The sequence below is a fragment of the Elaeis guineensis genome, chromosome 3 (genome assembly GCF_000442705.2).
Source record: "Elaeis guineensis isolate ETL-2024a chromosome 3, EG11, whole genome shotgun sequence".
Lineage (NCBI taxonomy): Eukaryota > Viridiplantae > Streptophyta > Magnoliopsida > Arecales > Arecaceae > Elaeis > Elaeis guineensis.
Window position 1 is genome coordinate 128,802,709 of NC_025995.2, and position 26,369 is coordinate 128,829,077.

General features: G+C 42.7%; 1 protein-coding gene across 9 annotated transcripts; it reads left to right on the top strand.

Annotated features, from left to right (window-relative positions):
• Nucleotides 1-2,288: 2,288 nt before the first annotated feature.
• LOC105033969 (uncharacterized) lies at nucleotides 2,289-26,089 on the top strand. Of its 9 annotated transcripts, none has more exons than XR_012140336.1 (9): nucleotides 2,289-2,642; nucleotides 3,201-3,308; nucleotides 4,048-4,152; nucleotides 4,305-4,457; nucleotides 4,545-4,643; nucleotides 4,738-4,866; nucleotides 11,094-11,229; nucleotides 25,475-25,591; nucleotides 25,760-25,895. XR_012140336.1 is itself a non-coding variant. In XM_073254985.1 (9 exons), exons 1-9 carry the CDS (start codon nucleotides 2,430-2,432, stop codon nucleotides 25,916-25,918), a joined length of 1,260 nt encoding a protein of 419 aa, XP_073111086.1. In that variant the 5' UTR covers nucleotides 2,291-2,429; the 3' UTR covers nucleotides 25,919-26,089. The 9 variants fall into 9 exon arrangements, 8 of the variants coding, with proteins under 8 accessions (XP_073111090.1, XP_073111089.1, XP_073111091.1 ...); XM_073254985.1 differs by having other exon boundaries at nucleotides 2,291-2,642; nucleotides 11,094-11,270; nucleotides 25,760-26,089; XM_010908961.4 differs by having other exon boundaries at nucleotides 2,293-2,642; nucleotides 3,219-3,308; nucleotides 11,094-11,270; nucleotides 25,760-26,089.
• The last annotated feature ends 280 nt before the right edge of the window (nucleotides 26,090-26,369 follow it).

Sequence of the window (26,369 nt, forward strand, 5' to 3'; positions counted from 1 at the left end):
ATGAGATTTTTTGTTTTTAATCTCATTCCACTGGAATGTTATTTGACTCCCATTGGATGAGTCCGGATTCAGTTACAGGAGGAATAGACTATTTTCATTCTTCTCTGAAATAGAAATCGAAATAGAACTCCCTCCAACCAAACAGTTGGAATGGGAGTTATCTAATCTGATTTCCATTCCAGGCCTTAATTATCCCAACCAAACACCCCCCCCTCCAGGTTGATTAAAGGGGTCGGAGAACATGTCTGATTGTTGGCTATAGATCCATCTCAGCTAAAACTCACTTAAACAGTTGAAAACATAATGTCATTTGTGATGTTAAAAAAAAATATTAAATGTATGGATTAAATTTAAATTTAAAATTGGCGTGCATGATTTATTCATGCCCCATTGGTAAATATTAGCTTCTGTTCGTTATGACGCATGATTCGTGTATTCCTAATTTCCCATCCTAATCCCTCACGTTGTGGGGAGTTGCCTGGTACGGAGGGGGTGAATAATACAAAGTGATAGATTTGCTTGAGAGGGGCACGAGTGCCGGGGAGATCAAGTTCATCATTCCTGATTCCCTCCCACTTAAAACTCGCTATTGCTAATTATTGTTCCCATTACTATTACTGATAATATTCAAGTTTGCTTTCCTTGCACATAATGGTTGAGAAAATATTAAGAAAGTATTTGATTGAGAGGAGTAAATGTCTGAAATCGAAATCAAAATGGATGACTTTCATTCCAACTGTTTGATTGGGAGGAATCTCGTTCTGATTCTGATTCTAGAGTGAAATGGGAATGGCTCAATCTATATAGAACTCAATTCCTACTCTCTTTTATGGATTCAAATTTTTATTTCAATTTCGATTCCGATTCTGATTTTGATTTCAGTACGAACCAAATATTTTGGGAGATTTGGCCATTCCGATTCCAAGTCATTCCGATTTTTATTTCCTTTCTAATTCGATTGTGAACCAAACATCTCCTAAAAAGAGATGCATGCACGGCTCGGCTGGAGTAGCGGGCAGGGTATTATTTTAGGTCTATAAAAGTTTATAATTGTGCACTGTATACTATGCAATAGTAGTACACCGTCCAATAATATTAGGACACGTAGCATATTTAGATGGAACGGATATTGAATGTCACTTAGCTTTTTTTTTTTTCATAATTTTCAATGAGAAAAATATTTTTTTTCTATACAACAAAGAAAGAATATTATTATTACTTCCTACATGTTGTATGACTTTCCATAAATATATATGATGCCCTGAACCATATAAATAACTACCTATATATTTATGACATCCTGAATAATATATATGGCTTCCTAATGCCTTGTATGACTTCCTATGAATATATATGATATCCTAAACAATATATATAATATTCTGAACAACATATATGACTTCCTAATGCCTTATATGACTTTTTATGAATATATATGATATCCTGTGAATATATATGATATCCTGAATAATATATATAGCTTTCTAACATCTTATATGACTTTCTGTGAGTATATATGACATTCTGAATAATATATATGACTTCCTATGAATATATATAACGTCCTTAATAATACATATGGCTTCTTAACGTCTTATATGACTTTTTATAAATATATATGACATCCCGAACAATATATATGGCTTTCTAAGGCCTTATATGATATTTCGAACAATATATATGATTTTTTGATATCATATAAGACGTTAGGAAGTCATATATATTATTTGGGATATCATATATATTCACAAGAAGTCATATATATTATTCAGAATATTATATATACTCACAGAAAGTCATATATATTTATAGGATGTCATATTTATTATTCTGGATGTCATATATATTTATAAAAAATTATTATATATATATATATATATATATATATATATATATATTCAAAATATTATAAATATACAGAAAGTCATATATATCATTTTGAAAAGTCATACAAGGTATTAAGAAGTAATAATACTATTTTTTTTTGTTATATAGAAAAAAAATATTTTTATTATTAAAAATTAAAAAAAATAAAAATAAATAATATTTATTCTATTTAAATATATTATATGTCTCAATGTTATTGGATGGTGTGCCACTATTGGCGGTGCATAAAGAATTACTCAACTATAAAACGAGGCTGGCCAGGGACTACGCGACGGTGGTCTGGGCCTGCTAAGCTGGTGCCGCCTCCTGGCGACGGCCCGAGATTAGCCCACCGGAATCTTATGCGACAGCCCACAAGTACCGCGCCTTTTCTTTCGAGGATCACACTCTACCACCATTCGAGACACTAGTCTACTCCTACCATTCAAACCTGCCGTTCTCTCCCTCTATCGTTTCCCTTCTGGGTCATCTCCACCTCCGATTTCTTTCTTTCATGGGGATCCAAACTAAAATCCTCTCCTCTCATCCGCGCCGACGCCCCCATGCTTCTTCAAGGAGGCAAGCTCCATCTCAAGCTCTTTGAGAAGGAGGAGGAGGAGCTCGAGATGTTTCAGGTCGCCGGTAGAGGACCGGCTGTCCAACGCCACGAGGAGTCGTCAGGATCGATGACCCGCTGCAGAAGAATCGGTAGGGGCAGGGGTAGGCGAAGGGAAGTCTCGGACGACGACACGACGACGACGGAGTTGGAATTCGAGGTACCGAATAAGAAAAGAATTTCTTTGATGATTGTATATCCTTGCTGTTGCAGTTTTTTTTCCCCCAATTTCTCCATCTTCTTCTTTTCCTTGCGTTTTGATACATTCTTTTATTTTTCTTTCATTCCTTTTCTTTTGCAAAGAAGACATAGAATCTTATTGTTACCAAAAAAAAAAAAAAGAAGACTTAGAATCTTATTGTTTTTCTCGTGTTGTTTGGTTCGTGGGAACCATTGCGATCGTTTAGGATCTCATGAAGACTTTCTTTTGGTTGGCTTCTCTCGGATATGTGCTTTTCTTTTTAAAAAAAAAGAAAGTTTGAAAGATGCAAGTATTATTGCGTTTCTTGGAACCAGTGGAACAGTTTCAAGATTTTCTCTTACCTGATAAATTGAAGGATTCTATCTTGTTGGGTTTACTGGAACCATCGGAATCCTTTTAATGACCTCTTAAAAGGAAAAATTGAAGGGATGTTTTTTTTTTGGATTCTATATTATCTACCTTCTTTTTTCTTCCTGCTGATATCGATACCACTAGGAGTTAAATATTGTTTTCTAGTTTAAATTCTTTTTACAGCTTTCTCGCAAGGTTATAAATTTGGAGGCATTGCAACAAATCGCTTGCTGTGGTCATCTCAATGGAGAGTTGCGTGCCACTGTGTGGAAGGTTGACTTCTTTCATTCTCTGCTATAGATAGATCATGCAAAATGTCTTTCTTGTTTTTAGTAAATAATTCTATACACGTTAAAAATGACAGCTTCTGAAACATTGGAAAAGCATTCGATTGCTCTCATTTGTTTGATAACATGCCGAGGTACGGTCAATGGCTTGCCAGATTTATAAAGCTGAAGGTGGTCCAATTCAACGTTCTAATTCAGACTTCTAGAAACATGAAAATTCATATATTTTGTTAAAAAGAATCGCATTAGTACTACAGGATGGGAGGATCACCTAAATTAGTATTCAAGCAATAAACTTTTGCCTGCGTCTCTTTTTATGGGAACCCGGAAGCACGTAAGTTGAGATAGAATAATTTCCTTCTCTGAAAACTTTTGCATCTCCCGTTCATATAGAAGGAAATGACTGGAATTCACACAGCCAAATTTGCCATTTTTTTTTTCTGCAAGCTTTTATATCACAAATTGCCACTCCGGTGTCCGCAGCAGCCACTCATTTGTAAAGCAATTTGGCTAGTAAACAAGGATTCTTTGGCCGCATAAACAAGCAATTCCCTGGACCCTGTACTCCCACTAAACCAGAGTCACTTGTCATGCTTAATGCTTAGTTACAATTAATATTGTTTGCCATGCCTGTTCGCTTAGAGATGCTACTTGTGGATATAAAAAGTTGATGAAGTCTAATGTTTTGTTGACTGAATTTCCTTTTGATTTTTGCGAGGAATCAGCTCTTATTGGGTTATCTACCTGCTGAGATAGATGCATGGGAGGGAGAGTTGGCTAGCAACAGATTAAGATATGCTGAACTGAAAGAAGAGCTGCTTGTCAATCCTGTGTGTGCCTAAAATCCACCAATTCTTTCTTTTTGTTGTCGTTTCTTTGTAAAGCCCATTCCCATCTGAGCTTAACTTCATCATCTCTAATATTCTAAGGGCAATCAGATCCTTTGCTATCATCTAATTAATTTAAAATTAAATTTAGGCAGTCAGAATACTTGAGAAAGGAGGATGAAACATTATCTGCAAGCAAGAATAGTAGGATAATGGGTGTTGATGGGCAGCTAAGTCGGCAAGAGATTTTTAATGGTGACCATCCTTTAAGTCTTGGTAATGATAGCATTTGGCATCAATATTTCAAGGTGAAATGGAAAACTATAAATTCCTATGGTGGACTCATAGTTTAGACATCTGGACCGCTAATAGAATCAAACATTTCTCTTTCTTAGGATGGAGAGATTGTGGAGCAGATTGATCGTGATCTTGAGCGCACACATCCTGATATCAAATTTTTCTCTGGGGATATCTCACATAGCAAAAGAAACCAGGTAGGTTATGGTAAACTGCTTCTTGTTCCATTTTGCAGGCTTATTGGTCTATTAGATATTGATTAAGTTATACAGAGTTACATTATAATGACAGAAAGCAATGAGGAACATTCTTCTTCTGTTTGCAAAACTGAACCCAGCAATTGGTTACGTACAAGGAATGAATGAGGTGTTAGCTCCACTGTACTATGTATTCAGCACAGATCCCAATGAGCAAAATGCTGTAAGATAACTTTGCACTTGCTTGCTTTTAGCTTTATGGTTTTTATTTAAAAAAATAAAGTTGAGATCAGTGCACACTCATATGAATCATTTTGTATAAATTCATTGAAGTTCTTGTTTTTGTTCTCCTCTAAATGTATATTGGTTGTAAATCAGTTGGTAACTCCAACAGCTTAAGGGCAGGAAATTGGTGTAAGCAGTTACAGCTAAGTGAAGATAAGATTCTACCTCTCGTTAGATGAATTGCTTGTAAATAGATGGAAGACATCCTATCTTCTTGCCAGCTAAGGTGATGGGGGATTGGGGATTATTGCGGCCAATCGCCTCGTCGCCCGATCGCCGAGAAGCGTGCACCTGCAAAAGAAGTCCGCACTGACCGGAGGCGGCTCCGGCGGGGACCCTCCGACGGTCAAGTCAGAGAGGTGACTGGGCAACAGTGAAATGTAGACAGAGAGCTCTGAGAGAGAGAGAGAGGGGCGAGCCTGCGTTTGTGGGAGAGACGGAGCGGATCCATCCCTTGCACTGTTGCCTTCTCCGGTTTATATAGTGGAGCACAGTATGGCGCCGTCATTAATGGCGCGGACAAGTGAGGACCTGTCAACTCACTGTGGACTGTCAGAGTCGCCGTGAAAACGTCATGTCGCCGTGTGGCCGTCCAATCACCAGGGTTGACCCCGCTCTCGGCGGGACAATGCCCCTAGGTAACTGCGCCGCATGTCCGTGTCAGAGCTGACAACGTCTGGCGGCTGTACGGTGGTTGGAGGAGCCGACCGACCCAAAGTCGGTAGCCAGCTGAGTGGTGTCGGGCCCCTCCATTGGTCGGCGAGTGAGTCGGCCATCAGACTTCCTGGTCGGTCGGCCAGTCGGTCGGTCGGTTGGTCGGCCAGTCGGTCGGTCGGCCAGTCGGAGTCGGCCGTCGGGGTCGGCCAGTCGGTCGGTCGGTCGGTCGGTCGGCCAGTCGGAGTCGGCCGTCGGGGTCGGCCAGTCGGAGTCGTCCGTCGGGGTCGGCCAGTCGGAGTCGTCCGTCGGGGTCGGCCAGTCGGTCGGTCGGTCGGTCGGCCGTCGGAGTCGTCCGTCGGGGTCGGCCAGTCGGAGTCGTCCGTCGGGGTCGGCCAGCCGGTCGGTCGGCCGTCGGAGTCGGCCGTAAGTCGGTCGGTGGGGATTCCCCAACAGTTGCCCCCCTCCACTCCTGAGCCCGATGTCGTGTTGGCTCGCGTGAACACGTGGGCGACGGCTTCGGACGAAAGGAGTGGTGTTCCGTCTTTTCCTGCCCCGACTCTGGCGATCACATCAACGAACGATCCAATATCGGTCGTCCCGACTGTAGGTCGAGCATGCACGTCGGGTCGGAGGTCGGCCAACCTCCGAACGTTGCTCGTCGACACGATCATTCTGCAGAATCTGATAGTCGAGTAGCATCCGACGTATTCGGATAGGATGACGATGGCAAGTCGAATATCCATTGTCCAGCCCTTGATCGGACGTATGCATCGGGATTTATGCTAAACGGTGGCAAGCCGAATATCCTTCGATCGGTCGTGACCAGATCGGTATGTCGCGAATGCGACTGCGGTCGTCTTGGCATTTTGCATTTCTTAGTCGAAGCTAAGTCGGCAAGTTAGCCAGCCGCATTAGTCGAAGCCCTTTGCCTTCAGAGGCCGAGGCCGTCGGTTCGGCGATAGGTGATCGAGCCGTTGATTCGGCGATCGACGATCGACCGTGTCGGTCGGAGCCTTTTGCCTTCAGAGGCCGAGGCCGTCGGTTCGGCGATCGGTGATCGAGCCGTTGATTCGGCGATCGACGATCGGCCGTGTCGGTCGGAGCCTTTTGCCTTCAGAGGCCGAGGCCATCGGTTCGGCGATCGGTGATCGAGCCGTTGATTCGGCGATCGACGATCGGCCGTGTTGGTCGGAGCTTTTGCCTTCAGAGGCCGAGGCCGTCGGTTCGGCGATCGGTGATCGAGCCGTTGATTCGGCGATCGACGATCGGCCGTGTTGGTCGGAGCCTTTTGCCTTCAGAGGTCGAGGCCGTCGGTTCGACGATCGATGATCGAGCCGTTGATTCGACGATCGACGATCGGCCGTGTCGGTCGGAGCCTTTTGCCTTCAGAGGCCGAGGCCGTCGCAGGTATTCTTCCCCCTCGATCTCCATTAGGATCTGCGCACGAGGAGCGGAGAAAGGAGTGTAGGAGTCATACCAGGGGCGTGTCAGCCTTGGAGTCTGCTGCCGGGATGACTTTTGGATACGTCGGGGTGGCGAGACCCGACTATCGGTCGGGGGCCTGCTGGGTTCAGCATGGGCCCGACCTTTCTTCCATTTTTCTTTTCAGCCCGTGCCTTAAGTCAGGCGCCGGTCGGAAGCTCCTTCGTCCGCGCGTATGTACTTGTACGCGCGCTCCAGCAATTCGGCGTATGTTCGGGGGAGGGTTTTGTCCAGGGAGTAGGTGAATCGGGACGCCCTCAGGCCCCGCTTCATGGCCGAAACAGCCATGTCTTCGTTGAGGTCCCGGACCTCGAGCGTGGCCGCGTTGAATCGCGCCACGAAGTGTCGGAGCGTCTCGTTTTCTCCCTGCTTGAGGGAGAAAAGGCTGTCCGACGTTCGCGGCGGCTTTCGGCTAGTGCTGAAATGGACCACGAACGAATGCTCGAGCTGCACGAAGGAATGGATACTGCCCGATCGAAAATCGGAGTACCAAGCCCTGGAAGCCTTGCGGAGCGTGGCGGGGAAGCCGATGCAGTAAAGAGCGTCGGTTGCCCCTTGAATCGTCATGAGAGCTTTGTAGCTCTCGAGGTGGTCGACTGGATCGGTGGAGCCGTCGTAGGGCTCCACGTGCGGCATCTTGAACCGACTGAGAATCGGCTCGTCGAGGACCAGTCGAGAGAGAGGTTGGGCGGTCTGGAAGTCGACGTCGTTCGAAGACTTCTGGCCGTCCGTCTGCAGTTGGGCGAGTCGACGGTCGATTTTCTCTAACCGTCGCTCGTAGTCGTCCGCTCGTCGATGCTGGGAGACCCCAGGGGTGGAGCCTCCGGAAGATTCTGAGAGAGAGGCCGACGGTGTGCGCGGCCGCTTCTCCTTCCTTGCCCGTTCCAACGGGGAAGGAGAGGGTCGCTGGGACCGTCGGTCGTCGCGTCGTGGTCGTCCCTCCTCCTCTCCGTGGTCGTGGTCGTCCCTCCTCCTCTCCGTCGGCCGTCGGCGGCTGCTCCTGGAAGGCATAGGTCGGGCCGCCGGTTGCTGCTGGAGGCTTTTGACTGCGTCGGTCAGTACGGTCATCTGCCGTACGATGGCCGCAATCTGGGCCTCCGTGGTCACTGCAGGGCGCGGAGAGCTAGGCTCCGCCGTCGGTGGTGGTGGAGAGGCCTCTTCCCGACGGGAAGAGCGCCTGGCCGACCCAGTGACTCTCGATCGTTGAGCTCTTGTCTTTGTCATGCTGTACCCCTTCCTGGCGCGCCAATCTGTTGCGGCCAATCGCCTCGTCGCCCGATCGCCGGGGAGCGTGCACCTGCAAAAGGAAGTCCGCACTGACCGGAGGCGGCTCCGGTCGGGGACCCTCCGACGGTCAAGTCAGAGAGGTGACTGGGCAACAGTGAAATGCAGACAGAGAGCTCTGAGAAAGTGAGAGTGAGGGGGAGGAGCGAGCCTGCGTATGTGGGGGAGACGGGCGGATCGATCCCTTGCACTGTTGCCTTCCCCGGTTTATATAGTGGAGCACAGTATGGCGCCGTCATTAATGGCGCGGACAAGTGAGGACCTGTCAACTCACTGTGGACTGTCAGAGTCGCCGTGAAAACGTCATGTCGCCGTGTGGCCGTCCAATCACCAGGGTTGACCCCGCTCTCGGCGGGACAATGCCCCTAGGTAACTGCGCCGCATGTCCGTGTCAGAGCTGACAACGTCTGGCGGCTGTATGGTGGTTGGAGGAGCCGACCGATCCAAAGTCGGTAGCCAGCTGAGTGGTGTCGGGCCCCTCCATTGGTCGGCGAGTGAGTCGGCCATCAGACTTCCTGGTCGGTCGGGTCGGTCGGTCGGTTGGTCGGCCAGTCGGTCGGTCGGCCAGTCGGAGTCGGCCGTCGGGGTCGGCCAGTCGGTCGGTCGGTCGGTCGGCCAGTCGGTCGGTCGGCCAGTCGGAGTCGTCCGTCGGGGTCGGCCAGTCGGAGTCGTCCGTCGGGGTCGGCCAGTCGGAGTCGTCCGTCGGAGTCGGCCGTCGGGGTCGGCCAGTCGGAGTCGTCCGTCGGGGTCGGCCAGTCGGTCGGTCGGTCGGTCGGCCGGTCGGTCGGTCGGCCGTCGGAGTCGTCCGTCGGGGTCGGCCAGTCGGAGTCGTCCGTCGGGGTCGGCCAGCCGGTCGGTCGGCCGTCGGAGTCGGCCGTAAGTCGGTCGGTGGGGATTCCCCAACAGGGATCATTCATGATGCATTATAGGGGAGAGCTACAGGACTTTGAGATTTCTCCTGGACAAGTTTTAGTTGTCAATTCTGTATTTTACTTTTATTTTAATTTGTTTATAGTAGTTAACAGGTCATTTAAATTCAAGGGCTGAGATTAAAAAAATGTTAAATTTAAATTCGATAGCTTGATGAGCAAGTTATTGTAGCAATATTGCTTGTAGAACTGTCCATCATGAATTGTAGCCACATGTAGTGAGAGGTATTTTAGGAAGTCTAAAAGATCTTCGGGTTTTCTATTTCTTTAAATATGGGAATCAAGCTGTCTAATGGGACTTTATCCAGAATGTGGATGGATGATTGAATTTTATTTTGGTTCTTTTTCATTAATTCCGTAACAGAGGTGTGAGGCCTTCAAATCCTAGGCATGATTCCCAGGTCTTGGGTTGAGTCCATCAAATCTGAATTTACTTTTGTCAATCCTTAACTATTTGTTCGATTAATCCATAATTTCAATTGCATAGATATGCTATAAATCACTCGCTCAAATTTCTAATTGTATAATCTATGACAGTTGATCTCTAAAGCCCAGATACTAAAACTTCATGAGGATTTTTTTTAATCGATGTCTCTTTCTTATAGAAATCTAAGCTTGGTAGTTCAGTTGATATGAAAAATCCAGATCTGATTTCTGAATGGGCGACGAGCCATTAGATCTACTCCTAAGCACATCCTGACTCTCTTGCTCCTTATTTGACCCTTAGTTTCATATTCTTTATATCTGTCTGCATCCTTTATCAATTTTGCATTAAAATTTGTACTTTGCAGTTCCCTTTGGACCAAAACTCAAGTTTAAGCCCAAAATTCCAGCAATATAGAGGCTTTAGCCTTGCTTTATTAGGCCTTATAGAGCCCCGCTATAGGCCGTTAGGTCTGAACAGAAATTCCAGCCAGTCCTTGTAATCATGGTATGCTGTGCCGGTCCGTACTGGGTCTAGCGACCGTACCGATACCAAATAGATACATGGTACAAGGGCATATTGAGTATCGGTATGTTGAACAAACCTTCCGTATCGGGGCGCCAATGTTGTGCTAAGATGGTATCAGTATGGAATCCAGTATCGAGATTGTGAACCTTGCCTATAAGAACTATTTCATCCTAAACACTAAAAGGTCCATCACCTTGACTGCCCTACATCATAAGGTGGATGTTCAGGGAACAGGATTGGATATTCCTTTTTTTTGTCTTTATCTTGCTCTGCCTAAGATGATGCTTTGGAGAATGCGTGTGTGGTTTTGGTGGAATGGGGATGGAGAGACCATGGGCTACAATGTCTAGGTATATGTGGAAGGTCAGGGGATAAGATTGCACAAGCCAATCATGTGTACAATAGCAGGCTGGCTAGCAACATTGCAATCAAATCAGCCTGCATCGCATGCATGGAGAGGTGGTGTTGTCAAACTGATGGAAGACTAGGAAATTATATGAATTTTGAACTTTTCTTAATACAGTTCATATTGATGACACTAGGTAAAATTGCTTAGATCTGGACAAAGCATGCAATTCATGAATTCACCTTTCTGCTAAAATTTGGCTCTCCAGTGGGAAAATTTGTTCCCAGCTGGCATACTCATTAATTGATCTGTTAAAGTCACTCATTAGCAAGAGTTATTAATAACTGACTCCTTTGAGAAATTCCAATGATATCTATGCTTGCGAATTGGTTATGCCAATTGACAATTTCCCAAAAAACCTAGAAAGTCACAGTTTATTTTTTTTCTTTAACCTTATATTGCATTTAAGGCCTGTAACTGGATTTTATTGTTTGTTATATTTCTCTATTTTCCAGTCAAATGCAGAAGCAGATAGCTTTTCCTGTTTTGTTCGAGTGATGAGTGATTCTGTGGACCATTTCTGTCAACAATTAGATAATAGCTCTGTGGGAATTCACTCTACACTTTCACGTTTGTCTGAACTCTTAAAAGGTAATGATGAGGAGCTATGGCGGCATCTTGAGAACTCAAAGGTTGGTTGATGGAACCGCATTCATGAATTTTCATATACTGATACATTAAACAGCTTGGTGTATGTGCTTGTGTGCATGTGTCTATATATTTGATTCTTTAGCTCGTTGTTTATTTTCCCTGTTTTCTTTGCTAATTGACATTTTTCCTTGTAATTTTTTGCTTGCATGGGAGGCCAGAGTAGGTTTGTTATATATATATATATATATATATATATATATATATATATATATATATATATATATATATATATATATATAGAAGCAAACTTGGATAAGGTCAACTGGATTTGGGCTCAGAACCGATCAGGTCAAAACTAGACAATGGGGATTTTACATCAATGATTCAAGTAGTTGGATGTGATCTGCTACCTTAAAACTGCTTGCACACCAAAAATCATATGATTTGAAGACTTTTAGTCTATGCATCAAGTAATAAAAAAATACATCTAATTCAAATTTTTTTGTACTGTCTAATTTTTGACTATTTGATGCATAGGCTAGGGATCTCCAAATTATATGATTTTGAGTGCAAGCAATTTTGAGGTAGTAAATCATATTTAACGGCTTGGATCATTGATATAGGACCCCTATTATAGAGTTCTGACCTGACTGGATCTGAGTCCAGATTTGGTCGACTTGATTCTAGCCTGGCTCTCTCTCTCTCTATATATATATATAGAGAGAGAGAGAGAAGATTCACCTGAATATGAATTTTGTCAAAGTCCATGGATTCATGTTTCCATTATATCATCTCAAGACAACTGCATAGATTGTAGAGAATAAAGTTAGGATCTTCTGAAGATGCATTGAGACCGAAATAGGTATTTAACTTGTTTCTATGTGATCAGCTTCATCTTTTTTATGTTTAGCATTTCCAATGTCTGTTAAAGATACCCTGCTTTTCATTAGGGATCCATTTCCAAGCTTGTTATTGGACTCTTCTTTGATTCTTTTTTTACTAGTGGTAACTGCACGAATTAATAAGTTGTGGGCCTATTATTACAAGCCTATTTCTAGCTTTTACTGAGGCCTTGCATTTGATTATTTCCATCTGTTCTCTCATGCTTCTCCCTTGGTAAAGCAACTCGAAAAACATGATTACGTTTAATCTACAATTACAGTATCCAGAGTTAATGTTCAAATTGATCAATCAGTCAAAAGGAAGCACAGATTACAAATATATCTAACTCTCTTGTTGACTACATACGGTTTTTACTCCCTTTTATGCTGCTCTTTTGGTAAGAAAGTTGGGAAAATCATGGTTGCATTCAGTTTGTCATCATAGTACACACTATAGAGGGTAAATGTTGATGTTGATCACTCTTTATTGACTTCAATTGGTTTTACTTATACAATTCTCACCCCCGGTAGCCAAAATGATGATTCGTTATTTGTGGTTGTTTACAAGAATTGTTCATCAAGATGCTAGCCATATAGTGTTTTATAGTTTGTTGGTTTTCTTATGTTTTAAGTGTAGATGACAAAAGTAATTCCATGCTATTATTTAATACTTGGATAATGCATTTTTTTTTTGTATAATAAAATTCATCCTTCAATGGTGCTTTTTTTGTGCTCATTTTATGAGAACCCAACAAAAAATGCCTCTTGTTTTATTGTGTATTTTTTTTAATGTTGCATTTTGTAGTATGACATTTCTTTATCCTTGATTTTGATAGAAGATAGTGTAATATTTTCTGTTTGCCTAAATAATATTTGGATATTTTGCTTTCAATCTATCACGTCGCCCCCCCCCCCAAAAAAAAAAAAAAAAACAAAATAACAAAAGAAAACAAAAGATCGTTTCGAATGCTCATGCCTTGACTAATGGAGAATATGATCCATCTATGTTTGAGGACCAATTTGATGCATGATGTATATATTTTTTTCTAGAGGAAAAGGATAGAGAGAGGGAGAGCTAGTAAAGAAGAAAGACTATTGATGATCTTTATTTCTTCTTGTGCCTTCCCTTTTATAGGCTAGGAACAGACAGTTACAAAAGTAGAATCTCTTGGATAATTTTGGATTCAAAATACAAAAGTAGAATCTCTTGGATAATTTTGGATTCAAAATTTATGGAAAATTATTTAGATCCATCATTTATGGTGAATTGGTTTCTTGCCTTCCCAATCCACCCAAGATTTTCTTTCTTCTTGCATTTCAGCTTACCCATTTTGTGCAGTCTGATTTTCTCTTGATCCTTCTAGATTAGTTATGGTGAATTGGTTTGTTACCTTCCCAATCCATCCAAGATTTTCTTTCTTCTCACATTTCGGGTTATCCATTTTGTGCGGCTTGATTTTCTTTTGATTCTCTCGGATCAAGGCTTCCCCATTTAGGGGATTCAAGTCTCTTTGAATCTTCAAAACTTGAGATGAGGAAACTTGGTCTCACCAGCTTCCTTAGTGAACCATCTTGAAGTGCTTGGTCTTTGTCCCTTGCATCCGATCTGATAAGAAATTCTTACATCTTTTCGTGTTGTAATGGTCTTCGTCTCCACTAAGGTATCTTCCTCAAGTGGCTTCTCTTGATTAGACACAAGATCCTCCACTGAAGGTAGGATTTCTCCAAGTTCTTCGTTGAGCATGGAAGGTTCAAAAACTTGAGATTCTTAACATTTACCACCGAATACATTTTCATGTAGACTGGTAAATGCAGTTGATAGGCATTATCTCCAATTCGCTTGAGAATTTTGAAGGATCCATAGTAGATTGGTTTGAGTTTTCGGCTTTCTCCTTTGAGTCTTTCTTTCCCCAAGTGTAACCACATAAGATCACCAACTTGAAAATTGCCTTTTGTTCGATGCCGGTCATGTCTCTTCTTGTACCTCTTTTGGGTCTTTTGAAGTTGTCTTGATTTCGGTATGTACTATTTGAATACTTTTCAGGAACTTCTTGGCCTGAAAGATTTGGTCTTCTTCTTTGGCATGCTTTGGAGTGGAGTTCATAGCAAAATGCATATCAAATGGACTCTGCAGTAGGCACCCAAGGCATACCTCGAAAGGAGATCTTAATGTAGATCCGTGCACCATCCGATTGAAAGCAAATTGTAGATAGGGAAGATTCTCATCCCATGTCTTTGGATGTCTTGAGTTGTAACCTCTCAAGAGATGTACCATAGTGTGGTTCACCACCTCTGTTTAGCCGTCAGTTTGTGGATGAAAGGCGTTGCTCTTTTGTAGCTGAGTGTCCATCATGTTCCATAAAGATCTCCAAAAGTTACTAAAAAATCGGCTCTCTATCGGAGACAATTGATGAAGGAAGACCAAAATGTATTCACACATGTTGAAAAAAAGTCATGCGGCTTCCTCTCCTGTGATCGACTTCTTGCATGGCACAAGCTCCACCATCTTAGAAAATCGATCTACGATCATGAAAAGGTAATTGTGATCTCTTCTCGTTTTGGGTAATCCACCAATAAAATCTATGAAAAAACTCTCTCAAGGTCTTGTTGGAATTGGTAATAGCATGTAGAGGCCTAATTTGCGATTGGAAGGCTTGGAGGTGCTATGTAAGGCACATCCCCTCACGAAACGAGCCACATCTTGTTGCATCCTTGGTTAGGACACATATCTTTGCAGATTCTGAAGAGTCTTGGTTATGCCAAAGTGTCTTGCTACCTAGGAAGCATAGATATCGGTATGCGGTTGGATACTTTATGGTACGGATACGTCGATACGGCAAAAATTGAAAAAACTACGATACGTGTATGGCTAGATATTTTATATTTTTATTAATATTTGAATATATATAATATTATAATATTAATAAAAATATATGAAAAAATTAAATTATATATATAATATTCGAATATTAATAAAATTAAGTTCTTAAATCTCAACTAAATTTATAAATATCATCATAAAAAATAAACACTTGTAATTAATGAAAAGAAAAAAAAACTAGCAGTCTAAATAAGTAGAAGAAATCAAAATAGTAAGTCTTGATAATTAAGTGATAATAGTTTCAGTTGCTTCATTCTTTGCATCATCAGCAAAAAGCTTCTTCTCCACATCTGTTTCATCAAGGGACAAACTTGCAATCTCAAGAATGCAGAGATAGGAGTATCGGTGCTGTACCGAAAATGTATCTGCACTAAAAATATATCCGATGCTGGTATACATCTGAAATAGGAGTACCCATACTTCATAGCTCGCTACTTTGGATGTATGCGCCTCTCTTATCCAAAGGACGCGATCTGCCATTTTTGGCACACATAATTGTCCATCCTTATAGAGAAGTCGCTCATGCTGAGAATATACTGAGGGAGTATTGCTTCTAGCTCCTTCAGCAGACCCTTAAAGTTGGGATCCTCTTTGTACATCTCGGCATACTCCTTATGGACAAACTGTACTTGCATTAAAGTAGACAAACAAAGGATTACAATCAACGGTCGTGATAGCATGTCAGCAACTTTGTTCAATGCTCCTTTCTTGCACTTGATCACCTAATTGAATTATTGAAGATAGGTCATCCACTTCATGTGACGTGCTTGCTGTAGTTTTGATTGAGTTTGAAGATACTGGAGTGGTCAGTGGTCGGAGTGGACTATTGTTTCCTTCCCAAGGATGTAGGTACGCTAATGCTTCACAGTTTGATGTAAGGCAAGCAATTCTTTATCATAAGTTGGGTAATTCTTTTGAGCTCCTTGAAACATCTCCGAGTAGTAAGCCACGTGACGACCATTTTGCATCAAGACCGCTCCCATGGCATATCCTAATGCATCAGCTTCCAACTCGAACGGTCGTTGCAGGTTTAGCAAGGCTAAGACAGGCATCTTGCTGATCTTTCTCTTCAATAAAATAAATGTGTCCTCATGTTTTTGAGTCCATTCAAATTTTTGGTTTGCCTTTGTCAGAGCATATAGTGGTGCGGCTAGGATTGAGAAGTTCCGGATGAACTTTTGGACATATTGGCAAGCTCCCATGAAACTTCGTACTTCTGTGATCGCCTTCGGTCTTGGCCAATCTGTGATCACCTTGACCTTGTCCGGGTCGATTTGAATTTCACCTCCTCCCATGACAAATCCAAGGTAGATGAGAGTTTGCTTCCCAAACTCGCACTTCTCGGGATTGAGCTTGAGTTGATGCTTCACCAAGAGATCGAACACCCCAAGGTGTTCTTCTCAAGATTGGCTATAGATGAGGATGTCATCGAGGTAAACGATAATAAAATTATCAATGTATGCCCGAAGAATGTCGTTCATCAGGTGCATGAAGGTGGTTGGGGCGCTGCATAGTCCGAATGGCATTACCAGCCACTCAAATAGCCCTTGCCGCATCTTGAATGCCGTCTTCCATGTATCCTCTTTAATGCGGACTTGGTGGTAACCTGACTTCAGATCTAATTTGGTGAAGATAGTTGCATGTTTTAATTGATCTAGTAGATCATCGATGCACGATAGTGGGTATCGATTTTTCATCGTGAGTTTTTTGAGCGCTTGGTAGTCGATGCACATACGCCAACCACCATCTTTCTTTGGTACCATCATCAGTGATCCACAAGGAGAGCTACTTGGTTGAATGACTCCATTCTCTACCAACTCGGTCACTTGACGTCGGATCTCTTCGTTCTCCATCACCGAATTCCGATACATGCTCAGATTCAGTAGTGGAGCATCAAAGATAAGTTGAATTTCATGCTCTACCGCTCTTCGTGGTGGTAACCTGGACACCTCTAAGAAGAGATCTGAGTATCGGCCAATCAGTCGTAGTATCTTCTCATCCTTCTTTTCACAAGTTGCTGCAAGGGTGCAGATGAGAGCATCCTGTTGGGATCTTCCCTTATTATATCTTGATCGCGAAATCAGCAACAAGGGTCTGAAAAAATCGTTGACAGCAGATCTATCAAATCCTAAAAAGCCCTAGGGCTTAGAGAAGAGAAGGAGAGCAAGAGAGGAAGAGAAAGAGAGAAGATTAGGGAGACAATAGCTTGTATTCATATTCGTTCCATCACATACATAATACAATGTATATATATATGGGATCAATGTGATCCAACCCACAAACTCCCATGGCTAATCCAATGTGATGCACTCCTCGAGCCCATGTACACCCATGTCTCTCATGCACTCACCCATTGGACTAAATCCCAGTCCAATCCATAGATTAGCCCATTAAGACTTTACAAATCAAGGCCTTAAGTCCCTAAGATCCAATCCGATCCTAGAGCCAAACAGAATCCCGTGCAGCTTCTGCCCGATAATTGAGTCGGCTCAGTCAGACCCTAGGATCCAATCTGATCCTAGAGCCAAACAGAATCCCATGCAGCTTCTGCCCGATAACCGAGTCTGAGTCAACTCATCTACGATTGAGTCGACTCAAAATGGCACCGAGTCGACTCACCAGTGTACCGGCCTAAAACTTTCGAAATGCAGTTTTTTATCTGATGCATCCTCTCGATCCTGACAGAGACTAGGTCGATTCACCTGCAACTTAGTCGATCCAGTCTTAGTTTGAGTCAACTAACCTGCAGAAATACTGCTATCTTGGTTGAAACTTCTGTTGGCTTGCTCCCTTGACCCCTTGGTCTTTTTTATCTGTTCTCAAGGCTTGGAAGCACCACACTTGAGCTCACAATCTCCATCTTGGTGCTCCTAAGTCCTTGTGAACTTAGTCCTGTCCAGCAAATCCATCAGTCCCACACAATACTGTAAGATGTCTCGCGGAAGTACCTTCGTAAGTGCATCAGCTAGATTTTTCTTGATGTGAACTTTCACCAACTCCACCTCGCCATCCTCCATGAGCTTTTTAATCCGGTGGCATCTGATGTTGATGTGCTTCATTCTCGCATGATAAATAAAGTTCTGTGCTAACAACAAAGCACTCTAGCTGTCACAATGCATCTTATGGGAAGCCCATCTTTAGTGCCAAGCCCTTCAGCCATAGGGCCTTCTTCGCTATCTCTGTGATGCCAATATACTTCGCTTCGATGGTGGACAAGGCCGTAATAGGCTATATGTAAGATTTCCACGAGACAAGACTTTCATACAAGCTGAATACAAAATTTATCGTCGAACGTCGAGTGTCCATATCTCCACCAAAATTTGTATCTACAAACTCCTCTATCTGCCTTCGAGCCTCCTTGGATATGTCGGAGTATCCCTCCGCACCTCCTCACTGACCATAGCAGATGCCAACTCCAACTGAACCTGCCAAGTACCTGAAGATATCCTTCAGTGCTCGTCAGTGCTTCCTGCTAGGCTATGCCATAAATTTGCTCACCTGACTCACCTTATGGGCTAAATCTGACCTACAACACATTATGGAGTACATAATGCTCCCCACACCAGAGACATATGGAACTCTCTCCATCTCCTGAGCCTCCACCTCAGTCTGTGGTGATATGATCTTCGAGAGTCTGTAGTGCCCGACAAGTGGTAGCTCTGCTGGTTTGGCCTCCTTTGTTCCAAACCTCTCCAAGACCTTTATGTAGCCTCCTTAAGATAAATATAGTAGCCTTTTGGTTCTATCTCTGATGATCTCCATACTTAAGATTTTTCTCGCAGGTGCCAAGTCCTTCATCTCAAACTCTCGAGACAAAGCTGCCTTCAACTCCTACACAACTTCCTTACTCTTGTGTGCTATCAGCATGTCATCTACATACAAGAGTAAATACATCCTAGATCTATCCTCCAGAGATCTAACATACACACACATGGATCATGATCACACCTGGAAAGGCCAATGCTCCTTATATAGATGTCAAATCACTTGTACCATTGTTTCGAAGACTGCTTCAATCTGTACAGTGATTTTTTTAACAAACAAACCTTTCTCTCTGAGTCAGGCTCTGTAAACCCTCACGGTTGCTCCATATAAATATTCTTCTCTAAATTTTCATGGAGGAATGCCGTCTTAATGTCCATCTGCTCTAGCTTCAGATTTTGAGCAGCAACTATGCTCAAAAGCACCCCGATGGACGTATGCCGAACAACTGGAGAGAAAACCTCTGAATAATCAATACCTTTTCTCTGTGAGTACCCTTTGACTCCAAGCCTAGCCTTGTATCTCACTCCATCTTGCTCTGAAGATGTCTTTTTTCTGATAAAAATCTATTTAGAGCCAATGGGTCGAGCATCTTTCGATAGATCCATCAATTGCCATGTCCGATTCTTTCTGAGGGACTTCATTTTCTCCATCATGGCCTACATCCATGACTTTCAATCCGAACTCTCTATGGTCTCCTCAAAGATCTCTGGATCTCCATTGGCAGTGATGAGGGCATAAGAAATGGTCTCATCAATGTCATATCACATCAGTTTGCGAACATTGCATTTCAGCTTGTGCAGTGCTACTTCCCTTATGCTGTCCTACAAGTCTACTGCCTGTGGCTGCCTCTGCACTTCCTTCTGGATGGATTGCTCTTCTCGTTGATCCTCTATAGGTGTGTAACCATGCCTGCCCATCTCCACCTCAAACTGAACACAATCCGAGATTGACGTTGATGGCAAATCACCCATATGCGAGTTCTGCTCTATGCTATTCTCTACTGACTTTTCAGCTCCATCCGTACCTTTCGGTTTCTTCAAAATGCTCTTCTCATTAAAAACCACATTTCTGTTGATGACACATTTCTGGGAATGTGGATCCCATAGCAAGTAACTCTTCACATCTTGTGAAAACCTGATGAAGATCATTTTCTATGACTTCGGATCTAACTTGCTCCTTTCGGCTTCCTCCACCAAAGCATAAGCTGGACAGTCGAATACTTTCAGATGGTCAAGCTCCACCTTCTTCTCACTCCAATCTGCCTCTGGAAGTCCTTCATTGAGTTTTCTATAGGGAGACCTGTTAACAAGAAAACAAGCAAAAGTTAGAGCATTACCCCTAAAAAACTTGGGTAGCGATGCCTGCAGCCTCAAGCTCCTGGTCTTTTCCATCAGTGTCCGGTTCATTTTCTCTACAACACCGTTCTACTGAGGGATCATCTTCACTGTGTAATGGTATTTAATCCCATTTTCCTCACAGTATCTCTTGAACTCCAGGCTTGTGTACTCTCCATTATCAGATCTCAGACACTTCATTGACTGTCCTATCTCTTTCTTCACCTCAACTCTCCAGACTTTAAAAATCGGATAAATACTTTTGACTTTTCTCTGATTAGATGCACCCATACCCTCCCAGAGAAGTCATCTATGAAGGTGATAAAATATCTAGCTCCACCTTGAGCTAAAACAAGTGCCAATCTCCATATATTCGAGTGAACAAGCTCCAAAATAGCTTCACTTCGCTTGGTGCTACTAGCGAACCTTACTCTATGTTGTTTGCCATAGATGTAAGGCTCACATAGGTCATCTCTCTCCTTTTTGAGTGCTGGAATCAGATCCTTCCTACTCAATTCCGTGAGCCCTCTGTCACTCAAGTGACTCATACGATAGTGCCATATCTGGTAGGCAAACTATCCTCCTGTGCTGTCGCAGACACCTCCGCACTATCTATAACCATTGAGACCTCCATCCTATACAGATTGTTGCTCAGTCTTCTCTCTTTCATCACCACCAAAGCATCTTTGGAAATCTTTAAACACCCACTGCCTGGCTGACAACTGAAAGCATACCCTTGTTTCTCCAAGTAACCAGGGGATATCAGGTTCTTCTTCAGCTCCGGCACATGCTTGACATTTGTGAGTGTTTGTATGACTCTATTATACATTTTCACCCTGACAGTACCAACACCAGCAACTCAACATGGATGATAATCTCCAAGACTCACACTCCCTCCATCGGATTTTTCATAAGATGCAAATCAATCCTAATATGCAGTGTAATGGTGGAAACATGTTGAATCTAGTATCCAATGGCTATCAAACTTTGTGTTCTCATCTGATGCAATGAGTATGTCATCTCTACTATCCTCAGATGATAGAGCACCACTCTCGCTGGTCAATCCACCCTTGGAAGAGCCCTTTCCCTTCTCATTTTTTAGTAGGCAATTTCTTCTCAGATGACCAGGCTGATGATACTTATAGCATTTTCAGCCCTTCTGATTCTCTCGAGACTTTGATCTACTCTGTGACTTATCTTGAGTTCTCTTCTTAGGCCTTCCTTGCCTCTCATTAACAGTAAGTATCTCTGAACTTGGGCTTCTTTTACATAGCCTCTCTCGCTGCTCATTAGACTTGAGAATCCCAACCACTTCTTCGAAGTTGGATCTCTTTTTCATACACCAATGTAGTAATGAGACCATCATAAGAAACCGGCAACGAACACAACAATAGGAGAGCTCTATCATCCTCATCGATCTTCATATCAAGGCTCATGACCTCCGAGCAAACTTGATTGAATTTTTGGATGTGGGCAATCAGGTCTCCTCCTTCAGACATCCGCAAACTATACATTTGTTTCTTAAACCACAGCTTGTTTGTCATATTTTTATCCATATAAGTATTCTCTAGCTTCTTCCAAAGCCCCTTCGGTGTGGTTTCTGTGCTTATTTCAAGTAGGACTTCATCAGCGAGGCATATTTTGATTGTGCTAAATGCTATCTCCTCCAACTCCTCTCAGTCTTCAATAGAGATCTTTTTCGATCTTTTTCGAATCAAGACCTTGTAGATCCTGTTCTGTACTAATAGATCTTTCATCCTTTACTGCCAAAGGTTGAAATTATCCTTGCCATTGAACTTCCCAAAGTCTGCCTTAATGGTACTCAATGCCATCCCACATAGATTTCAAGAAACACCCACAAAACAATGTAAACAGTGTTCTAGGGCAAATCTGTTCAGCACCTTATCACAATCCAGATGCGACTTTGATCTTTCCTCCACTAGATCTAACTCCAGGGCTTTGATACCAGATGTTGGGATCTTCCCTTGTTGTGTCTTGATTGCGGAACTAGCAACAAGGATCCAAGAAAATCGTTGACTGCAGATCTATCAAATTCTAGAAAGCCCTAGGGCTCAGAGAAGAGAAGGAGAGCGAGAGAGGAAGAGAGAGAGAAGATTAGGGAGAAAATGACTTGTATTCAGATTCGTTCCATCACATACACAATACAATGTATATATGGTACAGGGTTAATGTGATCCAATCCAAAAACTCTCATGGCTAATCCAATGTGATGCACTCTTGGAGCCCATGTATACCTATGTCTCCTATGTACTCACCCATTGGCCTAAATCCCAGTCCAATCCATAGATTAGCCCATTATGGCCTTACAAACCAAGGCCTTAAGTCCCTAGGATCAAATCCGATTTTAGACCCAAATAGAATTTCATACAGCTTTTGCCTAATAACTGAGTTGGCTCAATCTTAGGCTGAGTCGGCTCACCTGCGACTGAGTTGACTCAAAATGGCACTGAGTCGACTCACCAGTGTGCTGGCCTGAAACTTTCCAAATGCAGCTTTCTGTCTGGTGCATCCTTTGAGACATAGTCGACTCAGATTGAGACTGGATCGACTCACCTGCGATTTAGTCGATTTAGTCTCAGTCTGAGTTGACTAATCTGCAGAAACATTACTATCTTGGCTTTTTTTCACCTATTCCCAAGGCTCGGGAGCGTCACACTTGAGCTCACACGTCCACCTTGATAGGATGGATGAGCATGATGACGAACCCTTGGCAGGTGTTCATCCTCTTGACCTGACCAATGGGCACCATGTCCACTTTGGGTTGAGTCTTCTCGCCCTCGATCACAGATTTCTTTCCATCCTTGATAAGTTGGTACTGATGGGCGCACCGATGGTAGATGGCATCCTGCTCCCACAAATATGGACTTTCCAGGATGATTTGGGATACATCTAAGGGTACGCCTTACACAAAATTTCATTAATAAATTGACTCATAATAGCAAATCATACCTTGCATTGCCGATCAATTATATACTCCACATTCTTTTGAATCCAATTGAGAGGATAGGGGTTAGGATGCGGCATTGTTTCCAACTCGAGCCGTAGGACAAGGCTTGCCGAGATAAGGTTCTTTTGACTCCCCGTGTCGATTATGGCTCGGATTACATCATGTTTGACGGGAATCTTGATAGAGAATAACACTTCTACGTTGTTGGATGTAGGGGGCGGACTCGAGTCTATAACCTTCGGCCTGGCCATTAGTGATAGACTCGGGTCTGCCGACTCAACCGCGCCAAGTTTGGTCGAATCCCCCTCAACTGCCAATCTAGTTCTTTTCTTCACAGGGTTGCCTTTTTGCCATTTCTTTAGGAAGACCTCGGGGTGAACCTTCTAGCACTTATCTTGACTATGACCTGGGATTTTGCAATGGCTACAATACTTTTTAGAGCCAATTTAAGAAACGTGCCACCATCTTGTTGTTTCTTTTTCTTTCTTGAACTTGAAAAGCCTCCTTTGTTCTCCCTCATGGTCCTTTCTCCATGGGGCTTGTTCTTCCTCTCGATTGCTGTCGTCATGTTGCTAGCGCTCGAAAGGTTGCTAACCTTGAAAAGGATAAGTTTGTTGTTGATGGACACATGCAGTCTGAATGTGAATTTAGTCAATATCGCTTGATCCTCCAAAGAGATGTCAAGTGCCATCGCTTGTTGACGGAATTCCGTTGCGTACTCTTGCACAGATTGATCCTTCTTCTGGCATAGATGGTGCCATCATCTCCAATGCTCCTCCAAATATCCTATGGGGTAGAATTCTTGGCATATGAGTCGCTTGAAGAGTCCCCATGTCAACTTGTCGGTATCAGAGGCCTTCATACAAGAATTCCACCACACAAGAGCATGATTAGAAAGTTTTAAATGAGCAAATGATACCTTCTCCTCGCTAGTATAACTATAGAGGTTAAAATAAGTCTCAAGTGGATCAATCCACGCATCAAGTTTCTCCGCATCGATGGAGCCATCAAAGATCGGGATGTTGATGCAAGCTTCGACCTTGAACGGTCGAATATTCTCCTCCATGGATCTCTTCTTCCCATGACTATCCTCTTTGGTCCTGGACTGTTCTTCGCCCTCGGATGAGCTGGCCTCACAATTATCCTTTGATGCTGATGTTGGATTAACTTAAGCAGCGATCCATTCCAACACGGTCTCCATCTTCTGAGATAACTCCGAGACTAGGGCGACCAAGCCCTCCGAATGGGATGAAGTATTTTGGTCGCTCATGGAGTTTTTCTTGGTGTTGCTTCTTCCTAGTGCGTGGTCGAATTTCCCCACTTGGAGTGGCTCGCTGGTGGATTTGTAGACTGATCTCGTCTTCACCATCCACGGGTGGGATCTACGCTCTGATATCACATGATCCGTCTATGTTCGAGGATCAATTTGATGCATGATATATATTTTTTTTCTAGAGGAAAAGGAGAGAGAGAGAGGGAGAGCTAGTAAAGAAGAAAGACTATTGATGATCTTTATTTCTTCTCGCGCCTCCCTTTTTATAGACTAGGACCAGGTGGTTACAAAAGTAGAATCTCTTGGATAATTTTGGATTCAAAATACAAAAGTAGAATCTCTTAGATAATTTTGGATTCAAAACTTATGAAAAATTATTTAGATCCATCATTTATGATGAATTGGTTTCTTGCCTTCCCAATCCACCTAAGATTTTCAGATTACCCATTTTGTACAGCCTGATTTTCTCTTGATCCTCCAAAATCAATTATGGTGAATTGGTTTCTTACCTTCCCAGTCCATCAAAGATTTCCTTTCTTCTCGCATTTCAGATTATCCGTTTTGTGCGGCTTGATTTTCTCTTGACCCTCTCGGTCAGAATATAAACATATTCTTATAGATGCACCGATGGAGGTTGTCTTTTGCATTAACATATTCACAGAGGATGGTTCCTTGACTCTTCCATGGTCCTCAAGGGGGATGGTCCTTTGATTGCTACATAAATAGGCATCTTAGTAGCTGCTCACATATACTATTAGCTACTAACAGTCCCCTTGTCCTTGTTAATCTAGTAAATAGTTTGTGATTATAGGCCATTGGACCATGCTGGCATAACTGTGGTTTAATAAATCTGACTGACTGCAGGTTTCTTATTAATTTTTGTGAAGTGCCTGCAAATTTGTAATATCATTATTTCATAATAAATCATGTGATTCTGAAGTACACGTCAATTTTTTTTTGCACCAGAAAATAAATTGACGTGTACAAATGGTATAGCATAAGACAATCAATAAACTTCATGATAGCATACAGGACTAGTATCATAAACCAATGGACTAAAAGCAAACTGATGTTTCCATTTGTCCTCTCATAGGAATCTTACAATCTCTCACAAAGCCAGGTTTGATTCACTCCATGATGCAGGTGAACCCCCAGTTCTATGCATTCAGGTGGATCACCTTGCTATTAACTCAGGAATTTGAGTTTCATTGTATCATGAGGATATGGGATTGCCTCCTCAGCAATCCCTTGGGTGTGCAGGTAGCTTTATCTGGCCTTTCGCCTGATGTGCTTTCTATGACATTGCTGGTTTTTTTGGATGATAGACCTTGTTGGTGTTCTAAAGAATATTTACCCTGCACTGCTATATAATGCATGATGCAGATCTGTCAAGTAATATTTTGATAGGTGCACTTTTGAGTGGTGCAGGAGATGCTGCTGAGAGTCTGCTGCGCCATGCTGGTCTGTGTGAGACGTGAGCTTTTGAAAGGTGACTTCACATCAAATTTGAAACTACTCCAACATTACCCTGAAACCGACTTAGATTATCTATTAGAAATAGCTCATCATTTGACTCCCGTCTCATAATCTCATTCACTGGGTTGCTTTTAGATGACAGATGGACCATAAAATGGTCAAAAGATTTGTGTAAATAGTTGGACAACTCGGACTATTATGCATACTGTGCATGCATGAGAACTTTGTACTTATGCTGATTGGTTTGTATTTTGCAATAATTATAATACCTTTAGGAGAGTCTGAATGATGATTGATTAAAAAAATTTAGAACTAGTACAATTAAGAGTTTGATAACTTAGTTTTATGATTCCTTAATGGGAAAAAAAAAAAAGATCAAGATTTTACTTTCATCAATTTCTCTATTATTCTATTTTTCTTAAGAATTGAGTTGGACGAGTTGAAGAAAATATTTCTCTATCTCTAATTCAATCGGGCTAGCAATAGAATTTCACCCTCTATATCCCTCGGGGCCTGAGTTTATAGTTTAGATATATTATCAATTAGGAGAAAGGTTATCGAT

Bases quoted from the DNA above. Each gene is read 5' to 3' on its own strand.
- LOC105033969 (XM_073254985.1), top strand. From the start codon at position 2,430: ATGCTTCTTCAAGGAGGCAAGCTCCATCTCAAGCTCTTTGAGAAGGAG. The intron at 2,643-3,200 runs GTACCGAATAAG...ATTGTTTTCTAG, and splicing joins CGACGGAGTTGGAATTCGAG to TTTAAATTCTTTTTACAGCT. The intron at 25,592-25,759 runs GTAGCTTTATCT...TGAGTGGTGCAG, and splicing joins GCAATCCCTTGGGTGTGCAG to GAGATGCTGCTGAGAGTCTG.